Source organism: Clinocottus analis, unplaced genomic scaffold (assembly GCF_023055335.1).
Source record: "Clinocottus analis isolate CAN_PGR_092001 unplaced genomic scaffold, fCliAna1.0.p SCAF_2, whole genome shotgun sequence".
Lineage (NCBI taxonomy): Eukaryota > Metazoa > Chordata > Actinopteri > Perciformes > Cottidae > Clinocottus > Clinocottus analis.
The window spans coordinates 7193098-7217636 of NW_027175931.1; the positions used below are offsets into that span (position 1 = coordinate 7193098).

At 40.6% G+C, this 24539-nt stretch overlaps 1 protein-coding gene across 2 annotated transcripts in view; it reads right to left on the reverse strand.

Moving 5' to 3' along the window:
• Nucleotides 1–24539, reverse strand: part of si (sucrase-isomaltase) — a 64918-nt gene that overhangs the window by 22594 nt on the left and 17785 nt on the right. For both annotated transcript variants that reach the window (XM_068584673.1, XM_068584675.1), the window contains exons 15-30: nucleotides 23002–23173; nucleotides 21407–21523; nucleotides 19534–19688; nucleotides 17197–17281; nucleotides 12719–12775; nucleotides 10167–10291; nucleotides 9835–9923; nucleotides 9476–9525; nucleotides 8775–8963; nucleotides 6737–6886; nucleotides 6357–6563; nucleotides 6042–6196; nucleotides 4453–4621; nucleotides 1736–1832; nucleotides 855–967; nucleotides 419–544 (exon numbers count right to left, since the gene is read on the reverse strand). In XM_068584673.1, coding sequence (XP_068440774.1) covers nucleotides 419–544; nucleotides 855–967; nucleotides 1736–1832; nucleotides 4453–4621; nucleotides 6042–6196; nucleotides 6357–6563; nucleotides 6737–6886; nucleotides 8775–8963; nucleotides 9476–9525; nucleotides 9835–9923; nucleotides 10167–10291; nucleotides 12719–12775; nucleotides 17197–17281; nucleotides 19534–19688; nucleotides 21407–21523; nucleotides 23002–23173 — 2056 coding nt within the window. The remainder of the gene's footprint in view (nucleotides 1–418; nucleotides 545–854; nucleotides 968–1735; nucleotides 1833–4452; nucleotides 4622–6041; nucleotides 6197–6356; nucleotides 6564–6736; nucleotides 6887–8774; nucleotides 8964–9475; nucleotides 9526–9834; nucleotides 9924–10166; nucleotides 10292–12718; nucleotides 12776–17196; nucleotides 17282–19533; nucleotides 19689–21406; nucleotides 21524–23001; nucleotides 23174–24539) is intronic.

A 24539-nucleotide genomic window follows, 5' to 3' on the forward strand; every position in this document is an offset into this window, starting at 1 on the left:
GTTATTGTATGGGCACAGTAAATCCTATTGTAAGAACATGGGTGGACACTGTATTGGATTGAGCTTAGTCCATTCCACTGAGTGCTTGCACCCTGTACTGTACAACCCAGCCGACAAGAAGAAGCTTTCAGATTGCATTTGGTTGCACGAGGGCAATAGAATGAATCGTTGAGTAAAGACACTGATTGAATGAAATCAATGTTTTGGCAGAGGCATGCAAACATACAGGAAATGTAATTGGATACGATATATGTGAGCAACATCAGCATTGTGTCCTCTGACATTCTGTCTTAAAATTACATTTCTGAAAGTATGATACATGAGCTTTGATATTGCTTTCATCATATATAAAGGTACATTTTTTCTTGTATTTAAAAATAAAATGTTGACAATATTATTTCATCTTATGGGAACTTACATAGGGTATGCCCGCTGCCCTCATCTGTTTGTATAGATCTGATATCTCCGTGTCATTGGCGTAACCATAGCGACAGAGTTGGAACCCAAGGGACCAATAGGCAGGTAGAACAGGTCGTCCAATCAGCTGTTGAGAAGAAAAACAAACAAGGAAGTCAAAACAGTTCAGCACAGAAAAAGTTGTTTTGCAGGAAAACGGGGTGGCGTCCATAAAGTGTTTGTTTGATTGTGTGTCTGTGTGTGGGGCTGTGTGTGTGTTTAGATAGGCTAAATGAGAGAGCGCAATGAAGCGAGGAACTCCCAGCTGCTGCAGTCCATCAACAGCGGCCCAGGGCCAGACACAAAACACACACACAAACACACACACATAGGTGTAAAAGCACACAAAAATGCACACAGATACACACAAAGCAGACAAGAAGTCCAAGAAGACTTACTGCGGTGTACTGCTGCACCACCATTTCAGGCTTAGGTCCCAGGACCATATAGAAATCGAGGATGCCTCCGATAGTACGGTAGGTTAAAGCTGGAGTAGGCTGGAAAGTCACATCTGGAAATAAAGACATTCATGTCCCTTAAAAATGTAAAAGAAATAGTATATGTGTGGTGTGTTTAGTATGTGTCCCTGTTCACTTACTGTGTGTGGCTTATGCATGTTTCAGTACTTTATGAGACAGTGCAGGAAGAGAATAAATAAATGGGAGAACAACAAACAACTGAAACAGTATATTTTACATATATATATATATAAATATATATATATATATATATATATATATATATATATATATATATATAAATATATATATCTATCTATATATATATATATATATATATATATATATATATATATATATATATATATATATGTTTAAGACTCTTTATATAAACTGGTTGGAATCTATTAAAAAGTAGATATTTCTTTTGCTTGTTCATGACGACAGAACCGTATGAAATGGCTTGAGTAGGACATTGGTGCAGAATGAATGACTTAGCTCTTGCAAAGTGAAAAATAGATAGAGAAGTACATGTGTCTACATATGCATTAATGTTCAGTATGCAAATATATAAAAAGAAAGTGCTCATTTTGAAATGTTGGCCTTATATAAGACTCCTTTTCAATAGACATGTGCTTAAGACATGAGGAACTGCCTCACTCATCAATACATACATTCTCTCTGCATATGTAATTGAGTGTGATCAAGTGCGCACGGGAGGTCAGTTGGTTGCATTTGCATGTGGTGTATGTGCATGTCCTGTCAATTCATTTGTACAGTATGCACAAGCATTCATGTGCATGTGTGTTTGTTTCTCTCACCCATGGCATTGCTGTTTAGTAGCAGCACACCGTGAGCATCAGCAGTGGTCTCAAGGCCCATGTAGAAAGGATGCACTCCATAGCAATTCATCTTGTACTGAAGCAGAACGACAAAGAGAAAGAATGAAGGAGATCGTGTGAAATAGGTGAATGTTGGAGAAATAATTGGTCTGTTTTGTTGCGTGTGCTAATGTGTGCTTGTGCGTCTCTTTATTTATTCAAGACCATTTTCCTCAACACCTGACAGGGCATTTCTCATTGTATATACAACATACACTAATGGGTAAATGGCCTATGGCATTTCCAAAAGTAGTGGAAGAAAGTCATCAGCTATCCTCTAAGCAAATTAAAGTAAACTGAACAGATCTTTAAATGTACACTTTCTGTGTTATTGCACCAAAATGCTCCAAAATCACTCAATTTCATCTTGCTTGAGTTTAGTATCTTTAATGGACAACTGTGATGTTATTTGGGGATTTCATTTACTGTGATGTGCTATAAAAACATCCTACATGTAGCATACAGATTATTAAAAAATAACAAAGCTGTAGCTTGGTGGTTATACTACCCTTTCCTGTAACAATTTATATATATAAAATGTTGCAATCCCTTGCATATGTTTTCCACATACATACACTGCAGTGTGCAGTAAATGTGCATAGCAATATATTGTTCTAGTGGGAATAACTGAGTTTTAGAGTGTGTTTATTCTGTTACTACTGTGGGGGTTCCACTGTTGTCTTCAGTGTTTAGACAAGAATGGAAGTAGACAGACCAAACTAAGAGGAACAGATAGAAAGGTGGCGGGGGATAGGACATCTGCCACTTTCAGATGTCACCATCTTGTAACTAAGACTCATGGGAACGTCACACTCCATCAGCCTCCTGCACTTCTGGTTCATATGACGTTGTTAAGCTGAAATATAATGGCTTTTAGCGCTGTCTCTGTGTCATCTTTGTCTGGATGTGTGCTTTTCTTGCTACTTGTGTGTTCTTGTTTCAGTGTGGCCCTGCTTCTTGGTGTGATCATGGCCTGACTCAGGAAGAAGAAAGGTCATTAACCGATAACAAAGAGTGACAGCCAGCAACAATGTTTTTTTGGTACTTCTCTCTCGCTTTCTTGATTTCTCTATCACAAGGACAATGTTTGGACACACGCTGTGTACATTTAATGTGAACTATGGATGTTCTTTGAAAAAGAGAGGAAATTAAATAGGCAATTTCCTTAGTGCCTTAATAACTTCATATTTACATTCTCCTTCATTTTCTCTGGCACACAACCCAGTTAATACGTGGAGATATACCCTCCAGAGTACACAAGAAAGTCTGAGTTTCCCTCAACTACCACATATACAACCTCAAAACATATCTCTCTTTCCTGTTGCTGCAGTTGTGTATCCTTGTGGCTATGTCTATGCAGTGTGCACATTCTTAACAAAAAAGATCCATGAGGAAGAAGCAGATGATATTCTCTGTATTTTTTTGGTGTTTTTTTTTTGTCTGCTGCTTTTAATTGATCTACGTTTGTTGGTTTGAACTCTTACAGGCTCCACCCTCTGTTGGACCATGACGCCTGCCTTGAGTGTTTGTCAGGGAGCAGGTGGAGGAAGGTGTTGAGCAGCCACCAGCCTGCCTCTGCGAAAACTCCCCCCACCCTCTCAAGACCATGTCACACGCGGCCCGGGGTAAACAGATTCAGCTGAGTGCAAAGAGGCTTCCATGCCAAGGGGAGGCCGTGATCACTGCAGTCTATTAAAGGGTGCGTGAGTGTCCTGGACACTAAAACTGATCACCACTACTAGCTTAGCTCAGTAGCAGTAGAAGTAGTATCTGTATAACTAATAGTCTTAGTTGCACACTTTCTCCATGTCTTTTCTTTGTGCAACTCAATGCTCTTGCCTTGTAGTAACTTGACACAAAAATTCCTGACTCAAAAAAGTGAATTTTGCTATTCTTTAAATTATATGACAAAAAGTTATCGCTCTATGTATTAATGTAGCTATGACGAACTCCATCTATAAATTTAGATGAAATGATAAAACATGTATTCATGATACTGTATTGAATTATATTTCATTTTGGTATATTCCTTAAAATGTTGCCTTATCCCGTTTAGGTCCACGTCACCCTGTCTGCTCTGTATTTTATTCTCATTTCATCTGCTCCCCCTCCCTCCAACTCTAATTCCTTTGCTCTCCAAGGGGCCTCATAACATTTGTCTGAACCCTGTGGAGCTGTGTTGACAGCTCAGCAATTAGGCTTGATAATGCTGATGCAGGTGGAAACCTCATCCTGTCTGGCCTTGACACCAGAGGGAAAACATGATGACACTCTATAACCGCCACACATATCAACAGCACTGCATCAAAGTGACACGAATGTGAGGAAGACAAGTTTACATACTGTGCAGGAAGGTTGATTTCAAGTCACCTCTGCAATCATAGGGTAGGGTGTTAAAGACATCCAGTGCAGAGTGCTCTGTTATTATGCCATGACAAGCAAAATTGGTTTTGATGGAACATAAATGCTTTGAAAAAGAGAGGGAAAATGTTCTGGTTCCATTTGACTTTTTTTTTTCATCTAAATCCTTACCAGTCAAACATTTTTTTCAAGCAGATGCCATGCATCAACAGAAATGGACAGCTACAACTGATAAGCACAAGTGCTTCATTGGTTTTATTACCGTTTACATGTGTGTGCTTCAGTGTGATACTTACACCAGGAGGCTGGTCCTTGGAGAACATACCCCAAGTGTGGTAGTTGAGGTCGTGTTTATAGGTGGGATGCTCCGTCTCTCCAAAGCCGTAGACAAACTCTGATGGCAGTCGAGTAGACACTTGTATGAACATGTCTGAGAACGTAAAACCTGGCACAGAGGAGTCCCAACTGAGAAAATGACAGAGGATTAAATCAATGAGAGATGGAGAGAGAGGGGGACAGGGAATTATTGTCAGAGGGAGTTATTCACAATCTGTTTGACACAAATAAGCATAATAACCCGCAGGAACAGCAGGCATCCCTTCAACATAGTTCATAAATTTTAATTAGTAAAATTTCAACTGACACGGAAGGCTTAACTATAAAATAATGTCCCCCTTGCTTGGAGATATGCTTTGAAAAGACTCTCCAACTCTCGACTGCTTCATGTGACATCATCTCGACTGCTAAACAAGAGAAAACTACTTTAGGCGCTGATATACTGGGCAACTTTCCTGAGCATATCTGATTGGGTAACAGCGCCAGCTTGGTTGACTCAGCATTGTTACTTTAATCTCACAGGAAAACAAAAGAACTTTCTTGCCTGGAAATAGTTGATAGGAATTCTCACCCCATGTCTTACCACATTATTTGTTAATGGGAGCATCTATATTGCAGAAAATTGCCTTGTGAATCTCCATCCGAAAGCAGTCAATTCGAGGGACAACAGGATGGAATTGTGGAAACAAAATGCATACAATGCATATTCATTTACCTTGATAAGACGCTATATAATAACGTTATTTATTTAAAATCATCTTATTTAAGAGTTTCCGGTCCAAGGTAGACAGCAATAAAGAGGAGTTACATAAAGGCTAACAATATTAAATAGACACATCAGAATTAATGAAAAAATAGTTTTCTTTATTCTATTTGAACTGGAACTTCAAAGCTCTGTTGCAGATGTAAAAATACAAAGTTGATGGAACTATTTTTGCCAGCTTCACCTTTGTCACCTCAACAACTATTTTGAGTTAAGGGAACTACATGTTCTTAGCTTAAACAAGCTTGTTCAAAAACAAAGAGTGTTAAAAAATAAAAATAAAAATAAACAAGCTTGTTCAAAAATAAAGTGTTAAAAAAATAAATAAAAAAATAAACAAGCTTGTTCACAAATAAAGAGTGTTAAACAAAATAAAAAATAAAAATAAACAAGCTTGTTCAAAAATAAAGAGTGTTAAAAAAATAAACAAGCTTGTTAATGAAACAGTGTAAATAAAGATAATATAGAAATTGAGGGAATTAATTACTTTCTGCACTGGTAAATATTTTGGGGAGCTGTAGGTTTTTCTATACTGACAAATAATTATTGTTTTCATTTGTTAAAATAGAGAGGGTTTGACATTCTAATAGCAAATGCTACAGTGCAGCCACTTTAAGGACATGGAAAGCAAACTTCTGGAAGACATACATTTTTTTTTGAAAGGCAGTTGAAAGGTACCCAAAACCAATAGTAAGAACCCCAAACTCATAAAACTAAATAAAACATTGAAAAAACATAACAGCAACGTTATCCCAACTGAACCACCTACACAACTAAAATACTCACATCTTGGTTCCTGTGCTTTTCCTTATGACCTGGATGCCGAATGGGTTGAGGGTAACTTCAACCTTGTAAAGCCTCATGCTCTCGTCAGTCTCCGGAATAGTGGGAATCGACAATGGCACTGGAACCTCATAACGATCTGTGGTCGGGTCCCAGATCTGAACAGGGAAGGAATGAATATTAGTGCGTTACTGTGTGTGTGTGTGTTTATGTGATGCAGGCCAGTTAGATGAATGAGTTGAAATAAAGAAAACTAGTGAAAAAAGCAGCATGGGGAAGTAAACATGAATCATGATATGCACCACCGAATATAAGCACCTTGAACTGCAGCATGTCACTGCTGTGGTAACGGATCTCAACACGAAGCGTGTCAATGTCTGGTGACTCTGGGCGACCACTGCTCCTGTACTTCTTGTTCCGAGTGATACCAAATGTCATGCCTGAGTTGCTTTCGGTTACCCCTGTAGCAGTGTAGCCAAAGTCTTGTGGATAGAAGCACCATGGAGCAAGTTCAACAGTGCTTGGCTGAATGGGGACAGAGCTCATATCAGAATTGTGCAGCTGTTTGAAAACAAAACTTTTTCTTTCAAGTTGTTTCGCAATATAACACAGCAATTATATATATATATATATATATATATATATATATATATATATATATATATATGAATTGTATGCTCATCTGTGTCACCTCTCACCTTCCAGATGCAGCCTCTGGCCTTGCACTTAGTCTCATCTGCATGCTCCTCTGGATGGCAGTCAAAGCGGTGATTTTCTTCCAGCTCCAGTTCCCATTGCACCAGATAGCTCTCTCCGAGTGTGAGGGAGAGGCCTTTAAGGAACATAACCTATATGTGCATGTGTGATGAAGTGAAGGGGAGGATGAAGATGGGAGAACGTAGTGATTAATAAATCCAAGGATGCCAGAGCGAGCACATGCCCAGACAGGCCTCCTTGAGACAGAATGTGTGCTTGATGTTGCGTGTGCTATCAATTAAGACACAGCTGTTAATTTCCCTCGCTGTTTCAACAGCCTCTGTCGGGAATTATGAGTCATTCTCACAAGATATCTCGGGGAGACCCTTTCACGCAAGTCACTAGTCACCATCTGATACATCCCCTGCTGGTAAGGTGACTTCCGGGATCTTCATCCGTCTGCCTTCCTTCAATTTATTTCGGAATCATGCTTCAGCAATTCAATTGTGAAACATGCCTCTCACAGGACACACAAGTACACAAGAATGCATGTTTAGCAAGAAGAAAAGAGACAACGCAGGCACATGGTCAGACACTGTAAACAAAGCAAAAGGCAGTCAGGCTATATAGCAGGCAGGTAATGGTTTTCAAAAAAGTCAAAAAACAAAATACAACACGGAGAGCCAACGTTGTAAAATTATGTTCCATTTAAGTACATGTGGAACTAATGATTGTAGGCAGCTGTGAGCTACGTTCAAGGCTCAGTCCGTCTCGGCGTACAAAGACCGATGGACATGACAAGCCAAAGTTTAGGTTTAACAGCGCGTTTACCCTTCACCCCCAGGAAATGATCACCACAGACAGACATTTGATAAATGCATGCATGTGTGTGTGACCAGAGAGTCCTTGAGGATTCACACAAGCATAGCCGTTGGCCACACACACACACACAAACATATGTGTGTCTGTGTGTGTGTGTCAAAGCAAATCTCTATAGTAATACTTAATCACTGAACCTCTTGACACTTAACAGACTCTAGCCAGTTCCTTATAACCCTGGCCACTTACTGTAGGACTATTGCTCAGTCATTACTTCTTACCCCTTTTGACACACACACACACTCAGGCAAAAGCTTCAATGATTCTCACCTCATGCAAATTGCTATCATTTCTTACACTTAGTGGCTAACCTTGAAAGATACAGTAATGGTTTCATCCCTGGTCTTATTGAAACAAATAATGGGCACCTGCAGTAGTAACTACGGTAGTTCTTAGCAACCATGTATCTGCCACAAGGAAGTGTTGCTTGCAGCATTGTCGAGAACAGCCAATCGCCCATCGACTCCAGTGAGGAAGAGTTTGGTTGTCAGTATATTGATGTTACAACCAGTATATTCAACAGCTAAACTGCAGTCAATGGGCTGCTGTCTCTAAAGGCCCGCTGCAGACGACATGCCAAGCCCTGAAGCTCCTCCCCCACTGCTGCGCAGGGCTGCGTTGGCTTGTATAGTCAATGTTTATCATGCTGTTATTGAACGTGTTAGATGTCTAAATTGCACCAAATTTGACGTGAAGTGTAAGGTAGATCTAACGAGTGGTTCTTGCGATAGGTAAATGACGCACCTACAAAGAGTCAGAGTTTCCTAGCTTTGTAGTTCGATGCAATTGGTTATGTATATGTAATTATACATTTTATATAGACATTATTATTTGATTGTAGCAATTATTTTTGATACTTTTTTGTTTTATAATATCTTAGTATGAAGTTGATAAGGCAAATTTGTCAGCAAATGATGACCTATTTACACATCAAGTAACCTGATAGTCCAATATTCACTTACTGTTTATCTTTGATCTCATCTCGATCAACTCCTGAGGGAAATACCTTGTCTACTTGGCCGTGCTCACTTTGTTTTTGTTTTTTCATCCCAAGTATTGTTACATTGTGTATATACAACAATTGAGTGCATTTTTCTTCAGGGTAATTTTCCTCTAGCATGTTATGCATGAGCACAAGACCATGTCTAATGGTGCGTTTACCTTCTTTGCTCCATCGTACTGTATGTTGGAGGTCGGCAGAGTGGATGCATTATGCTGTGTTGCACTGCTAGCGTTAGTCACAGAGACGGACTTGGGAGGCTGAGGTACACCGAGGACAGTGATGTTCTCAAACTTGAGACCGTTTGGGTCCTTGTAGCCATCATGTGTCACCTGCATCGTCAGCACTCCCTGAAAGGCAGAGGACACACAATTGTATGCCTTATTTGAACTCATTCCATTCATTGAATGCTCTCAAACTTAAAATGCTGATTATTTAGAAACATGTAACTTTCTTTTTGTGTAATCTTGAAAGGGTATTTTTCCAGCATGCAGCACTTCATTCTATCACGTTTACTGATTAAGCCACAAGCTCCCCAAACTCTTGTCCATCAGTCAAACAGCTGATCCGATCGATTTCCTGCCTGTAAACCGCTAGCCCAATGTAATGCCGACATACAGGAAGAACATCACCGACATACATTATACATGCAAGGCAATTCCCACTGCCTTGTAAAGCAGGAACACAGGGTAGTTGGTCCAACAAAGCCTCAGCGGCATAACATGGATTGATTATTCTTGGTGTTGTGGACTCTAGAGTCTAAAGTCTCTAGTGGTTTTGAACTTTAAACTTATGTTCAGATCAGAGGGAATATGTGGGCCAGATTTAGAAGATGACATAGATCCGAGCAAGAGAAACTTACATAGACAGCGGAGAACTTGTAGTGGATGTAATTGTCTAATTTAACAGTTTCTGTAAAAAAAAAAAAAAAAACACACACAAAAAACAGCAGATGTTAATGTTTTGTAGATAAGATAACTGACCTTCATTTGTTAATGTGTGTGAGCTGACTGACAGTGTTTGAACAGTCACCCTGACTCGTGTGATGCTTTGTACTTAACACGATAATAGCTTCAATTGGATGCTCATACATTATTTATTTTTTTAAATGCCTGTAATGAGTGGTAATAACAAGATGTGGATGATCCTGTCTGACACACACACACACACACACACACACACACACACACACACACACACCAGCACATTTGCACACAATACCTCTGGAATCTCCATCATCCCAGAATAGCTCCCCAGCTGCCTGGTTGTTGTCATCGAGAGCGACGATCAAACCCATGGGGTGACGCCGACTAAAGACGTACACATAAACAAACGCTATACACCATGCGCATGTTTTGATATTCCAATTCATTGAATCAAGCAAGTGCCCATAATTCCAATGTAGCAGAATTCTGTGAGTATGTGCATGATTGACTATTCACGTATACAATGAATGTAACTGTTTTGTGTGATAGCTTGTTGACATCCTTCAACATCATGGGTCTGTGTGTGTGTGTGTGTGTGTGTGTGTGTGTGTGTGTGTGCATGCGTACCTGTATGTGGTGGTGACATCAGGTCTTTGAGTTGGGAGGATCGCACCACCTCTGATGTGTAAACCAAGCTTGTCAGCTGGAAGATGCATATTAACATAATTTCTGCGGACTGCCAGTTGCTCCATCTGATTGGTAACACAACAAAATATATTAACTGACCTAAATATCTGTGATGCTCTGTGGGCAATAAAACCTGCGTGTGGCCTTGTTCAAAGTTACAAAAGTGGGCATACATTTGCACAAAGTCTGGGTGGCAAAATACTGGCTTTGGGCTTGTGTGATATCGACGTCGCTAAAATTAACTTTTTCTGAGGCCCCTTTAACACTGACGCGGAAACGCTTTTTGAAATACTTGAGATACTTGAAGCCGATTTCATCAGTTGTTACAGAACAGTTTAAAATCAAGAAATGCTTTGAAGGATTATATTACAAAAAAAACAGAGGGAAATGTTTTGCAATTAATAAAAAAAATAATATTTTCTCAACCTCATGTATCAAGCCATGTGGGTACACTGTGTTGTGTTTACTCTGGATAATCCATAGACATCAATGTAGACTATTTTTACTTTCTACAGAAAAAAATAGGGCCTGTAATATCTGTGTATTACACTCTATTGTTATTTATAAACCTGTGAGCTCCACACATTAAATTCTATTCACCGCCATTGTTTTGCAGTTGAGACAGAAATCTCTGAAAGCCAAGTAAATGAAGCTAAATTTATCTACAGTGCATGGCTACATAACTAAGTAAGTACAACTAAGTAAGTAATAAAGTATGTATTTTGTAATTGTGTGTGAATTGACCCATTTAATATAAGTAATGGACTGCAATTGTCGATCATAGCTATCAAATTAAGACTCATTTTGGAAAATGGGCAAAATTATATTGTAAAGAGTAATGTTTAGAAAATGCAGTGACTGAGTCAGTTGAGGACAAAAGTGTTATTGTTGTTATTATTATTATTATTATTATTATTATTATTATTATTATTATTATTATTATTATCATTATCATTATAATGATTGTTCTGTTCAGCTTAGAAGGATTTATTTCAGATGAGGAAACACATTATCTCTCCCTCTCTGTGTGTGTCTCTCTCCCCCTCCACTCATTTCTCTGAGGGTCCAGCTCGAGCTCAGTTAATTTCTGATCTCGTGAGGACTGAATTATCAGCACAGCCTAAAACAATTTAAAGCTGTCTTCTCTCCATCTCCTCTACCTACTTCCTTCTCCACGTCATGTTATTCTCTCTTGTGGTGCTCTAATTATTTTTACTTTTCTTTTTCATCCCATTTTCTTTCATTCCCATGGAGGTGTGTGTGTGTGTGTGGGTGTGTGTGTGTGTGTGTGTGTGTGTGTGTGTGTGTGTGTGTGTGTGTGTGTGTGTGTGTGCGTGTACAATGTTATGCAGTACAGTGGAGTATTGGAGAGTGTGTGGGCTGGAGTTAGTGGAGCGTCTACAACCAATTTCAGATCGTATCACCCCTTTATTGTCTGCCTTCAGGAGGTCTTCTCTCGCCTTGTCTTCTCCTTATTCCTGCAGGCCATCCTCACATCTTCCAGCTCTTCTGCAAACTAGAATTGTGATCCCTCTCTTCTTCTCATCTTTTCTCTTGTCCCTGCTTTTCCTCTGGCTTCAAGTCACGTACTGTCCTTTCATTTTTACCTGCTTTCTCTAAGTTCATCTCACATCCTGTGTGTTTTTGCTCCTTTGTCTGTTGTTTTTTTTTCCATTATTTCTTACTTGTGTGTGTGTGTGTGTGTGTGTGTGTGTGTGTATGTTGTTTTTCATGGACATTTTCACTACATCAATACTCCCCAACGAACCCTTCCATCCTCCTGCCTAGATAATCACAGGGGACCAACCAGGACAAGGGGCCGGCGGCAAGACCGCCAATCTAATCGGTCATCTGATCAGTGGGCACTTTACATCGCCACTGTGACGCTCAAATAAGGTCCCAAAGGAGCTCAACACCTCTTTTATCTCTTTGTCAGGGAGATAGTCTCTCTCCACTCTTCCCTGTCCCCTCTTTCACTCGATCTTTGTCCTCACTCTCGCTCTGTCTTGTCTCTCTCATCTCTCGGTATAAAATAAAGATCTTAAGAAAAAGACTTTCATGCGATACATGTTTTTGTGTGTGTTTGTGTTAATTACATATCATACTTTTAAGCCATTTTCCAATCATTTTTAGAGAGCACTAAACAGTTGTGTTACGAGTTAATCAGGTCCACCCAGACTGTAATATCTAGTTAAAGCATGAATGAAATTCTTTTCACATATTTTACAAGTATATAGTTGTATGGCCATAATGACTAATACAATAATGCAATGTGCACTTTACTGAGACTTTGTGCAGGTAAAGTTCACTTTTAACCTCAAAAAAAAAAAAACTGCATTAATTTCAGCTGAGAGAGGTGGTGTTTGCAATTTCTGCTGCAAGTATTTTAATTTATATGTCGAACGACCAACTTTAGATAATTTTTCACCCGAAGTGCAAAAGGATGTGTTTTTGAGGAAACTTTTTTTAACAAGAGCAGAGCCTAGTCTTACCGTCTCATAGTCATACCACACAGCATCCGGGACATATGCCCGCACGTTGTCCACACCCTGCAGAAAACAAAATATGTCATCATATTTATGCGCATTTTAACAAATCTAAATGTTTGTTGTTGCCATTGAATACAACATTATATACCTCTGATTTCTTAAGTAGACAAAAAAAAGGTGTCAGGTTTGTGAAAAGCATGCCTGTGTTTGCAGCCAATAACACATGCTTCTGCTCCCATCACAAATCCTGACACTCTAATATCATACAGGCCTAAACAGGAGGACAGAAGCCACAATACACAACAAAAGAAGCACTGATATTTCTTACTGTTATAAATCACTGCAACTTAATCATAAATAAGAAGAAGATAAAATGTTTCTATCAAGGAGAGTTATTTCAAAACTGCCTACCATCTGATATAAAGTATCCGCAAAACCCTTGTGACATTTCAGTCTACAGTGCTATAATGCAACAGATGATGGAAAAGACAGCATCAAGGGACGACTGATAGGTAACAGCCTTTGATAGCTTAAGGTGGTGGACAGACAGGAGCAATCAATAGAAGAGCACCAAGCCTTTGATAGCTTTGTCACTTCTCTGCTCTTTCTGACAGGGCGGAACAGAGAGAGAGAGAGAGAGAGAGAGAGAGAGAGAGAGAGAGAGAGAGAGAGAGGGAGAGAGAGAGAGAGAGAGAGAGAAACACCGAGAGGACAGCGAAAGAAAGAGCGAACTCGGTCCTTTTTAAAACAGACCAACTTGTGAAATACACCATGTCAGCTGAGTAGGCCTAGACCGTCTGTCAAAGGCACGGATATCACCTCTCTCTAACTTGCTTTTCTTTTCAGTGAAAGAAAGCATGGCACTCTGAGGCCTGTTAATGAACCAGAAAGAGGGTTGACAGGAAGCCAAGGAAGAACAAACAGGGAAGAAGATAAGGAACAAATGATAACTAAACAGAAGCAATTTTTAAAAGCAAAACACCCCCAAGTACATGTGGAACTCATATAACATAGCAAAATAAAATAGACAGATATTGCTATAATGTATAATTTAACCATATTAAATTACTTCATGTTCCTCTTTGGGGTCCACAATTGCAGTTTGAGGCAGATCAGCTGTCACAACCACTACACAGCCTGTTGGGTGACATCCTGTTGGGTGACATCCTGTGGGGTGACAGTCTGTGGGGTGACAGCCTGTGGGGCGACAGCCTGGGGAAATGGATGCTACCCCTATACCTCGTTTTCTGGTGTCTGATTTGCTCGCGGCGCCTATCAATCACCAAGCTGACTAATGGGAATGGACTGCAGGACCTAGCATGGCTGCTAACTGCGATTGAGAAGGACAAGGCATGAGGCCTGCACCCTCATTTGGAATACTGAAGCTCAGTTAGCCACGGGGTAAGATTTGATCAGGTGGCCTAAAGATTCATACTGGCAGAATGATCAGATGGTAGCTGAGGTAGATGAGAGAAGAAGTGAGAGTGAGCGAGAGGGGAGGAAAGCGAGATGGGATGAAATGAAATGGGATCATAAGGATGATTTGACAGCAGCTGATTAAGAGAATGCAGATGAGATAAGGGAGCCAATGCTTGATGAAAGGATGAGCTAAAAAAGTAAAGGGAGCAATGGGCAAGCAAAGGGGGGAGACTGGAAGCATGGATGAAGACTAGAAAGGATGACAGAGAGAGAGAGAGAGAGAGAGAGAGAGAGAGAGAGAGAGAGAGAGAGAGAGAGAGAACGCAGGAGATCTCCCCAGTTTATCACAGAGATCAAGGTTAAAGCATCGACTGATCTGAATGATGGAGCAAGAGCATCATTAGAGAAAGGGAGAAGCAGGCGGACAGAACGATAAATAGAAAGAGACGGAGAGATATGAGAATAATGAAAAAAGAAAAGTGATGGCAGAATGTGAAGGGTTGTTAGAGATCAGCTTGTGACCTCACTCAAGTGGCTGACACGATCTGTTCATGTGGTCCTTTCACAGCCTGATGCCTCTGAAACTGATAGTGGGCCCTCTGTTCTTAATGCCTGCCCTTACCCGATCTTAAACCATAGCACCTCAGCTCAGCAGCACACTGTCCCCGGAAAAGATGAATATTCAGCCCCATTGGATCTATCATTTGGAGAGAGTCCTTTTTTAAGTGGTACTGACCGAGGGCCGAAGTGTTTCTAAAGCGTATGCCAGAGTGCTACACAGTGCTGCTGTTATTTTTCTACAACAGATAAATATATAATAAAAACACATAATACTTGGGGGAAGAAAATAATCATTAAAGTTGCTCTCGGTTAAACAAAAAATACTTAGTGTGAATGTGGCTTTGAGCATTTTTTTTTACATTAATTGGTGATGGGTGACCTCGTGGCTATTGAGACAATATTGGCTTAATTATGCCATTCATGTTGCATTTTTGTCAGATGGTTTTTTTCTCCTTGCTACCTTGGACCCATTTGGTATTTTTCTGCCTGCCATGAACTTCAGTATGCAGAAGTGGGAGAGAAGCTTCACATGAGGTCTTGTAAGTATTGATCGTAGGAGTGGATCGAGCAGGACGGAGCATCTTTGGTGTTTTGCTCGAGTTTGGTTCAAGCCAATTCTGGGCACATGAACAAATGTTGTTCAAAAGCTTACAAACACTGGTGGAACATCTGTTGGGAGATGTTGGACAAATTGATATGAATAGTGAACACCCTCAAGCAGAAAAAAACAAACTATTTTATGTATACTGCACACGTGTGCTGTGGTGTGAACGACTGGTCTTGAATGTAGAGCTGTCCAAATGTGTCATGATGCATTAAGTGAGAATTGTAGGCTTGAATGCATCATCTGTACATGACGGGGACTTGCAATATTATGCCTCCCTATAAACAAACCATGCAGTGGCTTAGAATCTCACTCATAATGTTCCACAGTGAATTCATCTGTGACATTTCTGCACCATTGTAAGCAAGGTCACACATTTCCTCCGTGGAGATTTGTTGTCATATGAGGCATTTTATCTATATTGAATTAACAGTGTCACGAGCTTGGTTTTGGTATAGTTTGTTTCCTGTTATATTTTGAAGTGTTCTGCCTCTGGTCCTGTGTTTATTTGACTTCCTGTCTTTGTGTTTTTCCTTTTTTCTATAAATCACCTGTGTTGGATTTGTCTCGTCAGCCTTCCTCTTTTCCCTTATGTTTCTTCCACTTATCAGCTGTCAGCCTGTCCTCATGTCTGCCCACCTGTGTCTTGTTGTCTGATTAGATTCTTGTGTATTTATGGTCCTGTCTTTTGTCCGTTCATCTGCTACGTCTCCTGTTTGTAGTTCTTGTGCAGTTGTTTGAGCGGCCTGATTTTTCTGACCGTTCTAGTTTATTTTCTTAATTCTTTATTAAATCGCAGTTTAAAATTCCTCTCTGTCCCCTGTGTCTGTCTGCATTTGGGTCCATCCCCTGTTGGCCATTTCTACAGACCAGGACAATCAGGCCACTTTGATGATGCAGAGCACATTGCGTTTACAGAGAAAAGAAATGGCCGGTTGGTCATAGTTGATGCTAGACCCTAACACACCCACCTATAATGGGTTTCTTTTCACCTCATTCTGTTAACAACTTTACTTTAGTTTAGCTGTGCCTCTTGCCTTGAAAGGACCAAAAGTAAGTGTAGATTTGATTGCCATTAATTTGTCTTTTTGATTTAAATTACAACCTACATAGTCACCTTATGGCTTTTCCTTGTCCCTTCCCCTCAGACCAACTTGAGCCATGAGGCCCTGCAAGCATAAACCCTCCACTTTTTGCATGAGAAACTTTTACACAATCACACTGATTGAAGTTACTTTATCCCTGGCCCCACTATGAATCCAATTCGCTTTCCACTATTCTGTAATTCACAAGAGGCCATACTAAATTGCTTATTAATCAGGCCACTTTGACATGACCGCAATCGCTGTGTATGCACGCATACACATGCACGTTAAGCCACGCACATTTCCTAGTACACACAGGTACACACACACACACACACACACACACACACAGACACACACACACACACACACACACACTGTGACAAACATGCACAAACACACACTTCTATCTACACTTCTAATCTGCTGGTAATGAGGTCAGTGCTCTCATTAGAGTTGAGAGAAAAGAGGGAGGATATGAAAGAGAGAAGAAAGAGGGATGAGAGAAGGGGAGGGCAACAAAGAAAATCCCGTGTCATGTTTTCCCAGCGGAGGTCACAGTGTGTGTGTGTGTGTGTGTGTGTGTGTGTGTGTGTGTGTGTGCGTGTGTGTGTGTGTGTGCAACTGATCATCTCATCTGCATGACACATTTCTCGATGTACAACATGTACATTGCCATATATACTGCAGCTGTATATGATGGTAGTTTATGTCTAGCTGTGATATTGTACAGTCATGAAAGTGCATTTTGAGTGAACACATGCATTTGAAGAACAAAAGCATTTTAATTGTATTTGGGTGTGTTTGCATACCGGGTGTAGTACAGGTGTGATGAGCAGGTGTTTTCCCCAGAGGAACTGTTGGTCCACTTCCCAGGTGGTGCTGTCGGAGTAGAATCTTGGGAATGAAAAGAAGAGTTTAATCAATTAGATACATTGTTAATGTTGCTGCGAATAAAAACACGTTAGACTAAAATCATTTTGTAAAGACATCATGTATCTTATCAAAGTACCTGTGCACCTTTGTATTTGAGGTGAGAGAAGTCATGTTTTTAATTAAACTGATATAGTCCTGCATTAACAAGCTACTATATGGCAAAAAGTGCAAGATTTAGATAGTTTAAGTTTTGAAGTTTGTTCAGGCAGAGCACGGAAATTGCCCTTCTGCTGGCTGATTGGCATCAGCTGTTTGTAGTGTACTTTGATTGGCTCATTTCCAGCTAAAACGTCCACTCAATATGCATGCAGGTGTACAGCGCGGGCATTACAACCTGTCACTGGTCTTCTCATTATTTCCACATTGATGCATTTGCTGCCACACAGTTTACCTCTCACAGTCCCCGCTTCTCCACTTGGAAAACTGTTTTTAATGAGTAAATAATGGCGGTGCCCTGCGTGTCTTCTGCTGCCACTCTCTGCACACGCTCAGCTGGTTATCAGACAGCCGTCACTTCAGATGCTTGGAAGCTGAGTATTTCTGTTCCACCAGTCACCGGATATCTACTTGTCACTATACTGCGGTCAAATGTGAGCTGCTTTTGGCTTAACAGTTGCGCTCCCTTGAAAATGCCCGTAGCATAGATTTGTTTTTGGCTAGTTCCGGTTTCAGCTTTGCCGCTCTGCTATTGTTGTTTCTTACTGGCGCTTATGGCCTGTGCATGCCTGCACGTGATGCTGTGATGCCAGCTATTTGCAGTCTGCAATGCTGCTGAGGATGTTCTGATTGCGTATGTGCTTTGTTTGAAGAGGAGAGGAGGCCCGGCTTGCCGATGCCGTTTCTTTCAATAGCTTTCTCATCGAGTCCAACCCCCTAAAAATGATGTGATATTGTAGATTTAACTAAGATTAATGTTGATGCATGTGTTTATTTAGGCTATTACCTTTGTCAGCTGACTCCTAAATGTAATATGCACAAAATATTCTCTCCAATGCCATTACCCTAACAGTTAAACAATCCTGTTGTCCATGACTTATTTCAACAACTTTTTTAAAATGATAATAATAATAGAAGAAACAATGTTTCTTACTAGTCAAATATAATTATGCAGTGCTACATTTAGCTTAAAGTCAGTTCAAGCAGAGCACTGAAGTTCTAGTTGTGTCAGCTGATTGACTTCAACGGTTCGTGACGCACTACAAAGAATGACTCATTCCCAAATGTGTCCAGTGACGTCCACTCATAGTCATGCAAGTCTTTTGCGTGGACATTAAGATGTTGACTGCTCATTAGGCTGGTGTCAATGCGTTTGCTGCCACGGCTGACCTTAGTCTGTTCTTGTCCTTATGGATGACTACTAACCAGATTTCATCTCGCCACTATACCAGGGTCAAAGGTTAGCATGCTACTGTTAGCTTCATGGTTGTGTTTGCTTGGCGAGTAGCTGGCTCTGGCTGCATTGTTGTGAGTTATTTCTGGGTTCAGAAAAGCTGCACTGCTGTTTACGATTCAATTCATGATGTGAATGAATTATTGCCATTTATAGCCTTTGTGTGTTTGCAAGTGATGTTTTGCAGCTGGCAGTTTGACATCTGCTATGCTGCTGAATATGTGCGGTTTCAGCTGGCATCTTTGTGTATTCATTTGTGATGTCTGTCTACACCTTCCTTAAAAAAAAATAAAAGTTCAAATAGCAGTGGAGTAAATGTCTTTTGGTTGTTTGGTGCTGGTGTCCAACATGATAATTTGAATATTACTTCAGTATGGGCTGAATTGGTTTTCGGCACGTTTTACCCCGGCAGTTTGAAGGTGTTTTTCCTCATGCATGCTAAATGGATGTTCACTAGAGAATACGTTATCAAATATAGTTTTACGGCCATTCATACCACAATGGCATATGAAGCTAAACTCCTGCTGATTGCTTATTTGGTTTGTGTGGAGAGAAGGCCTGGCTTCCCAAAGTCATTTAAAACCTCTACCACCCCAACCTTCTCCTATGTGATATTGTTGATTTAATAACTAAGATTGATGGTCACATAAGCATTATTAGACCCTTCAGCAGACTCCTTGTCACTTAACTACATCTGTGATAACTCCCTCAAACAACAGAGCCGTATCCACCAAACTGTATAACCATTTCCTATGGATGCTTCTTAAGTGTCCCTGTCTGATATTATGAGGACTGTGTAGATACAATATTTTAAATGACTTACTCGTGCATGACGGGACGTACAACAGTCTCCCCTGTAGTGTGGGCTTTGTAGAAGAGTGTGTAGAGGTAAGGCAGCAGTGTGTAACGTATCGTCAAGTAATGTTTCGAGCTCTTGAGCAGTGTTGAGTTGGGACCAAAGAAAGCCGGATCCTGGGGCTTGAGACAGACAGATGGATTAATGGGATGGGGTTGATGAACGGGAGAGAAGAAGGGCAAATGGGAAATAAAGATTTGTCTTTTATTCACACAGGAAAAAAGAGAGATGGGGAGATGGAAAAGAGAGCTTGTTTCAATGACAAAAGAAAAATGCGTTGGAGGGGAGATAAGAAAAATGGAGAGATGGATTTGGAGTGAGAGGAAATAAAGGTGTGACAGGAGAAAGCTAAAGAAGAAAAACAATGAACTATATTTGTTTTACATTGCCAAATCATTCATGAGTAAGTGGACATTAACTAATTGCACAGATTAAAATGGAAATTAACTTTACATAGGACTAATCTAAAAGCTTGGGTTTGCAAAGTGAATGAGCAAAACAGAACTTGAGAGAAAGATATAAAAGGAGAAAAAGTGTGTGAGAAAGAAACAGAAGTATGATTTAATTCCGATGATAGTGGAGAGTGAGAGGGTGATTAGCTGCTAACAGGCCGTGCTCCCCTCATCTGGCTAATCATTTATGCCCTCGGCACCTCTGAGAGTGTGATGAGTAGTGTGTGTGTGTGTGTGTTTGGAGTGGCCTGCATGGCCATGTGTTGAAAGCCATGATTAGGGCAAAGCAAAGGTCACACATTAGCTGTCTCGTTTAGTAGAAATCGTACTTCAGATTCATCATCATCATGTCCCTGTCCTCCAGCATATAACCCCCCTCCATTCCTTCATCCAACAACCTCCCCTTCCCACCTCAATGCTGTGCTATTTTTGCAGTGGTGATGAGCATTAAAATGTCACTTGAAGAATGTTGTCAGAGGATACATTTTCACACTATTCATTGCTGCAGATAGACTTTGTCGCCCGGGTTATTTGTTCATCTCGCACAGTATGTGTGATCAATATAAACACTGTGGGCTCAGCGGGTGCTTATGCTGTGTCTCTCCGTGACATTTTCAATCTGACATTTACATTTATAGTGTGCCTCCTAAAGATAAACGTAAATATCACTCTATCCTCTTTTTGATTTTTATGATTAGTATCAGTGTTATTATTGCCAAGTAGTTTTCAAAGTGTGGGTTTAAAATTACATTTAAAAAAGTAATCAAGAAGAATCAAGAAATATAAAGTAGAATAGGTGAAAATTACAAGAATAGAATAAATGTACAATATGCATTAATATGATATTATCACACTGCCATACTACACATAGAACAAGACCAAAGGCTGTCGTTGAAGGAGGTGATGCTGTGTATGAGTAAAGAGTGACTACACTACCCTGATGCCCACTGGGGCCATCTAAGCTGAAATTGCAATTTTACAAAAACATTGGCAATGTATCCGCCACATGGCACATCATGTTCATTTTTAACGAAAGTCTTGCGGTATCGGTCTTGTATGGACCGACCAGGCTTTGTTTTACTTCAGGCTCAGATGTTCGAGTACCTGCAGCTATATTGGACTTTCAATAAATAACATCCCCGGTGTTAAACCCAAATTAGTGGTCCAACTGCGCAGCTGTACTCGTGCTGGTATGATGACAATCACCACGGATACTGAAATACGTTTCTATTTCGAACCACTTGCCATTTTATAGCACCTTTTATGCAATGCTATGAAATGAAGGGTATACCCTGCAGCACTTTAGACCCAACAATGTCCGTGTGATACACACATCTGAAACTGACAGTCTAATCGAAGAATTGCAGAACAAAATGCCTTCACAGTACCTTGTAGCCCTGAGCGTTGTGGTTCCGGCTGAAGGGATAGAAAGCTCCCACCTGCATCCAGCGACGACATAACTCTTCACTGGCGTCGTCAAAGAATCCACAGATGTCAGCCCCGATCTGAAACACAGGAGGGGACGACAGCTTGACATTCAGCCAGAACCTACACTATAGTTCTATTAATGCCTTAAATGTTACATTCAGTGTATTTGAATGTTACAGTTGTCAAACTCAGAGAAAAGGACGATGCTTTGGATTCCAGGAGAAGAATGTGTATTGGAACTGAAAATAAAATACAGTAGTTCTGTTTGTATTATTAATGTCAATCCAAACGCCTTTAGAGAAAAAAACAAACCGCATTTTAGGTCAACAAATCTACCGCAGTTGTGAAAAGGGGGCACTTATGTGATAGCCAAACACATATTTGTCTTTTAAAATAGCTTTCTTGACGTCCGCTCAATATAGTCAAGATGTACTGGCAGACAGTAGATGTGGGTAGAGATCTTTATTTGCATTAATTGCACAATGGAGGCCAAGAATGAGACTTCCGTCAAAGGCCAGTCCACACAGACTGCTTGCTTTCTTTTGTTTACTACTGGCCACATTTTACAACGGACTCAACAGGAGGCAATCGATTCAAACTGTGTGTATTTGTGTGTGTTTGTGTGTGTGTGTGTGTGTGTGTGTGTGTGTGTGTGTGTGTGTGTGTGAAATCTATCTGACACAGTCCCACCAGGATGTAGTTGGCATCTATAAGACCACCTGATGTGCACAGCTGGAGGTGTGTGTGCGTGCATGTGTACATTTGTGTGTGCATTCGACTCTTTGCTGTTTTCTTACCGGTGCACTGCATGAAAGTACATCAAGCTCACTTGGGTACTGACTTGTGGTGTGTTTTTCTTTTTTTTTGTCTTTTGAACGTGGTGTTCCCACAAAGGGAATCGGTGTTCTTCCAGACATTTTAATGGATCTCATTCCAGACACACTTTTTCTTGCCTGCCCTCCTGTCTTTGTGCTTACGCCTGAACATGGATCTCAATTAGCTGCTGAATCCACGTTTGAAAAAGGCAAAGAGGGAAACTTCCTGCCAGAACTACATGTTAACTAAACTGAAACGCGTAATAAAACCTTCAACTGGCTCAAGCCAAACTGATTTGCTACAAGGTCTTTTTGTATGATACAAGCGCTCTACATACTGAACAGCATTTCTGTCTTTCATTAATACTATCGTAAGGGAGCCTGAGCCTCAAGTAAAATGTTGCTGCATTAATAGGTATTTGCTAAAAAATTAACTGACTGCAAGGAGCTCTTGGTTGCCTCAAGTTTTACTTGCATCAAATCAATCAAAACAATATTTTTTTCTTTTGCAAGTGTGCAGTGACAATATAAGTGAAAAGGCTTAAAATGAGGTCCACATTAAACTGGTATGACGTAATGCTTAAATCTGTAGCCCAAGTGAAAAGCTGAAGAGGGATTACTCCTTGCAGTCCTGTTAAGCCCTGTCATGGCATCCAGGTAGAATGTGTTTTTCCTGTCAACCTCACTTACCTTAAGCATAATATGAACAGTATTTGCCCTTGTGGAGGTTTACTACTCACATAGGGAATCCCAAAGAGCCCAAACTCTAGCATTCCAGGGATGGCCCATTTTATGTCGTTCCAGTTGGCAGCATTGTCCCCCAGCCAATGACCCGAATATTTTCCCACACCTGGGAAGGAGGAGCGGGTCAACATCAGAGTACGGTTTCCTCCAAACACACGCTGCAGAGCTCTGCGGGCGGGGGGAGCAAGTAAGAGAGAGAAAGAAAGAGGTTGTTAAGATAAGAAAAAAAAGACATGGGTACATTGGCAGCAAGGGTGACACTGATATTATGCACACACACACATACTCAGGAGTAGAATGAGAGAGATTAGTTTGGGACACGGCCAGGGCTACTTGTACTTTTTCCTCCCCATTGTACATGATTATTATTATAGTTTGCAAAGGGAAATCGAAGCCACATTGATTTCCATGACAATATGGAACCTTGATGATGTTTATGAAATGTGTCTCCTTCCAATAATACATTTTAATTTGTGGACAGAGGGAGGTAAAGAAGGAGGAAGTGAGGAAGGGGACAAAGCAAAGATGAACCAAGGTCAATACCATAGGACTGAGTCAGCAACGGCCCTCCAGAGGGCTCGCAGTTCATGGTCTTTGGTGAACGTGTATGTTCTCTTGTGTTTGTATGTGTGTACCATGTGTGTGTTAGTATTATGTTCCCCTTAATGCACAAATTGTGTCTGAGTATTTGTGCAGCTGTGTTTACTGGGCCATTCTCATTTCTCGATATTTGCCCGCTCGCTACTCCGGCTTGTGACCCAGAAATCAATCTTGGTGCTCCATCTTAAAGGACGTCACAATTCCTGAAATGCAGCTTGAAGAGCGAGGAGCGCGTAGGCTTGCTGCAGGAGCGAGAAGCACGGAAACACCGACGTATTCTTTTCGTCACCAGTGACATATGAAAGAGCCTTGACACACAGCTGGGATAATCTCAAACCGTGGCGGGACTCTACGAATGTGTTCTTTTTGTGTTCACAAGTTGTAATTGTTAAATGATCAAATGCGCAATCAAATGTTCTGCCCTTCACTTTGTGGAGTTTGTGTTCTAGAGTCTTGTCACATTATGCCAGATTGGGCATTAAATTCATAGCAAATATATAAGATGTCACAAACACTGTTTTGCTCATTTATCGCTTTAAAATGAAGGTTCCGAGGCAAGGATTTCTAATTTGTTAAATGCCTCTCTCCCTCACCACTTCCATTCGCATCTCCGGGTGAGACCAAGACATGATGAGAGGAGGATCGACGATGTCCAAATTAGGAAATGAGAGAGGCCACTGTGTGGTTGCGATGGGTTGTACTGTTCCAGTAAAATAAAAAAAGAGTTGAGTTTATTTTTAGTTCAGTTTTGTTTTCTTTACCAGTTGGGCTGCAGTGACTGTTACCTGGGGAACTCTTAAACGGTTATTGTATTGCTAAAATAGCAGCAACAGGAAGCCTCAACAATGTAAGGTCCGTTAATGCAGACTACCCACGTTTTCGCTTCCTGTTAATGAGCAATGAATGTCTTTATGTGAGATCCAAATGTGAAAGT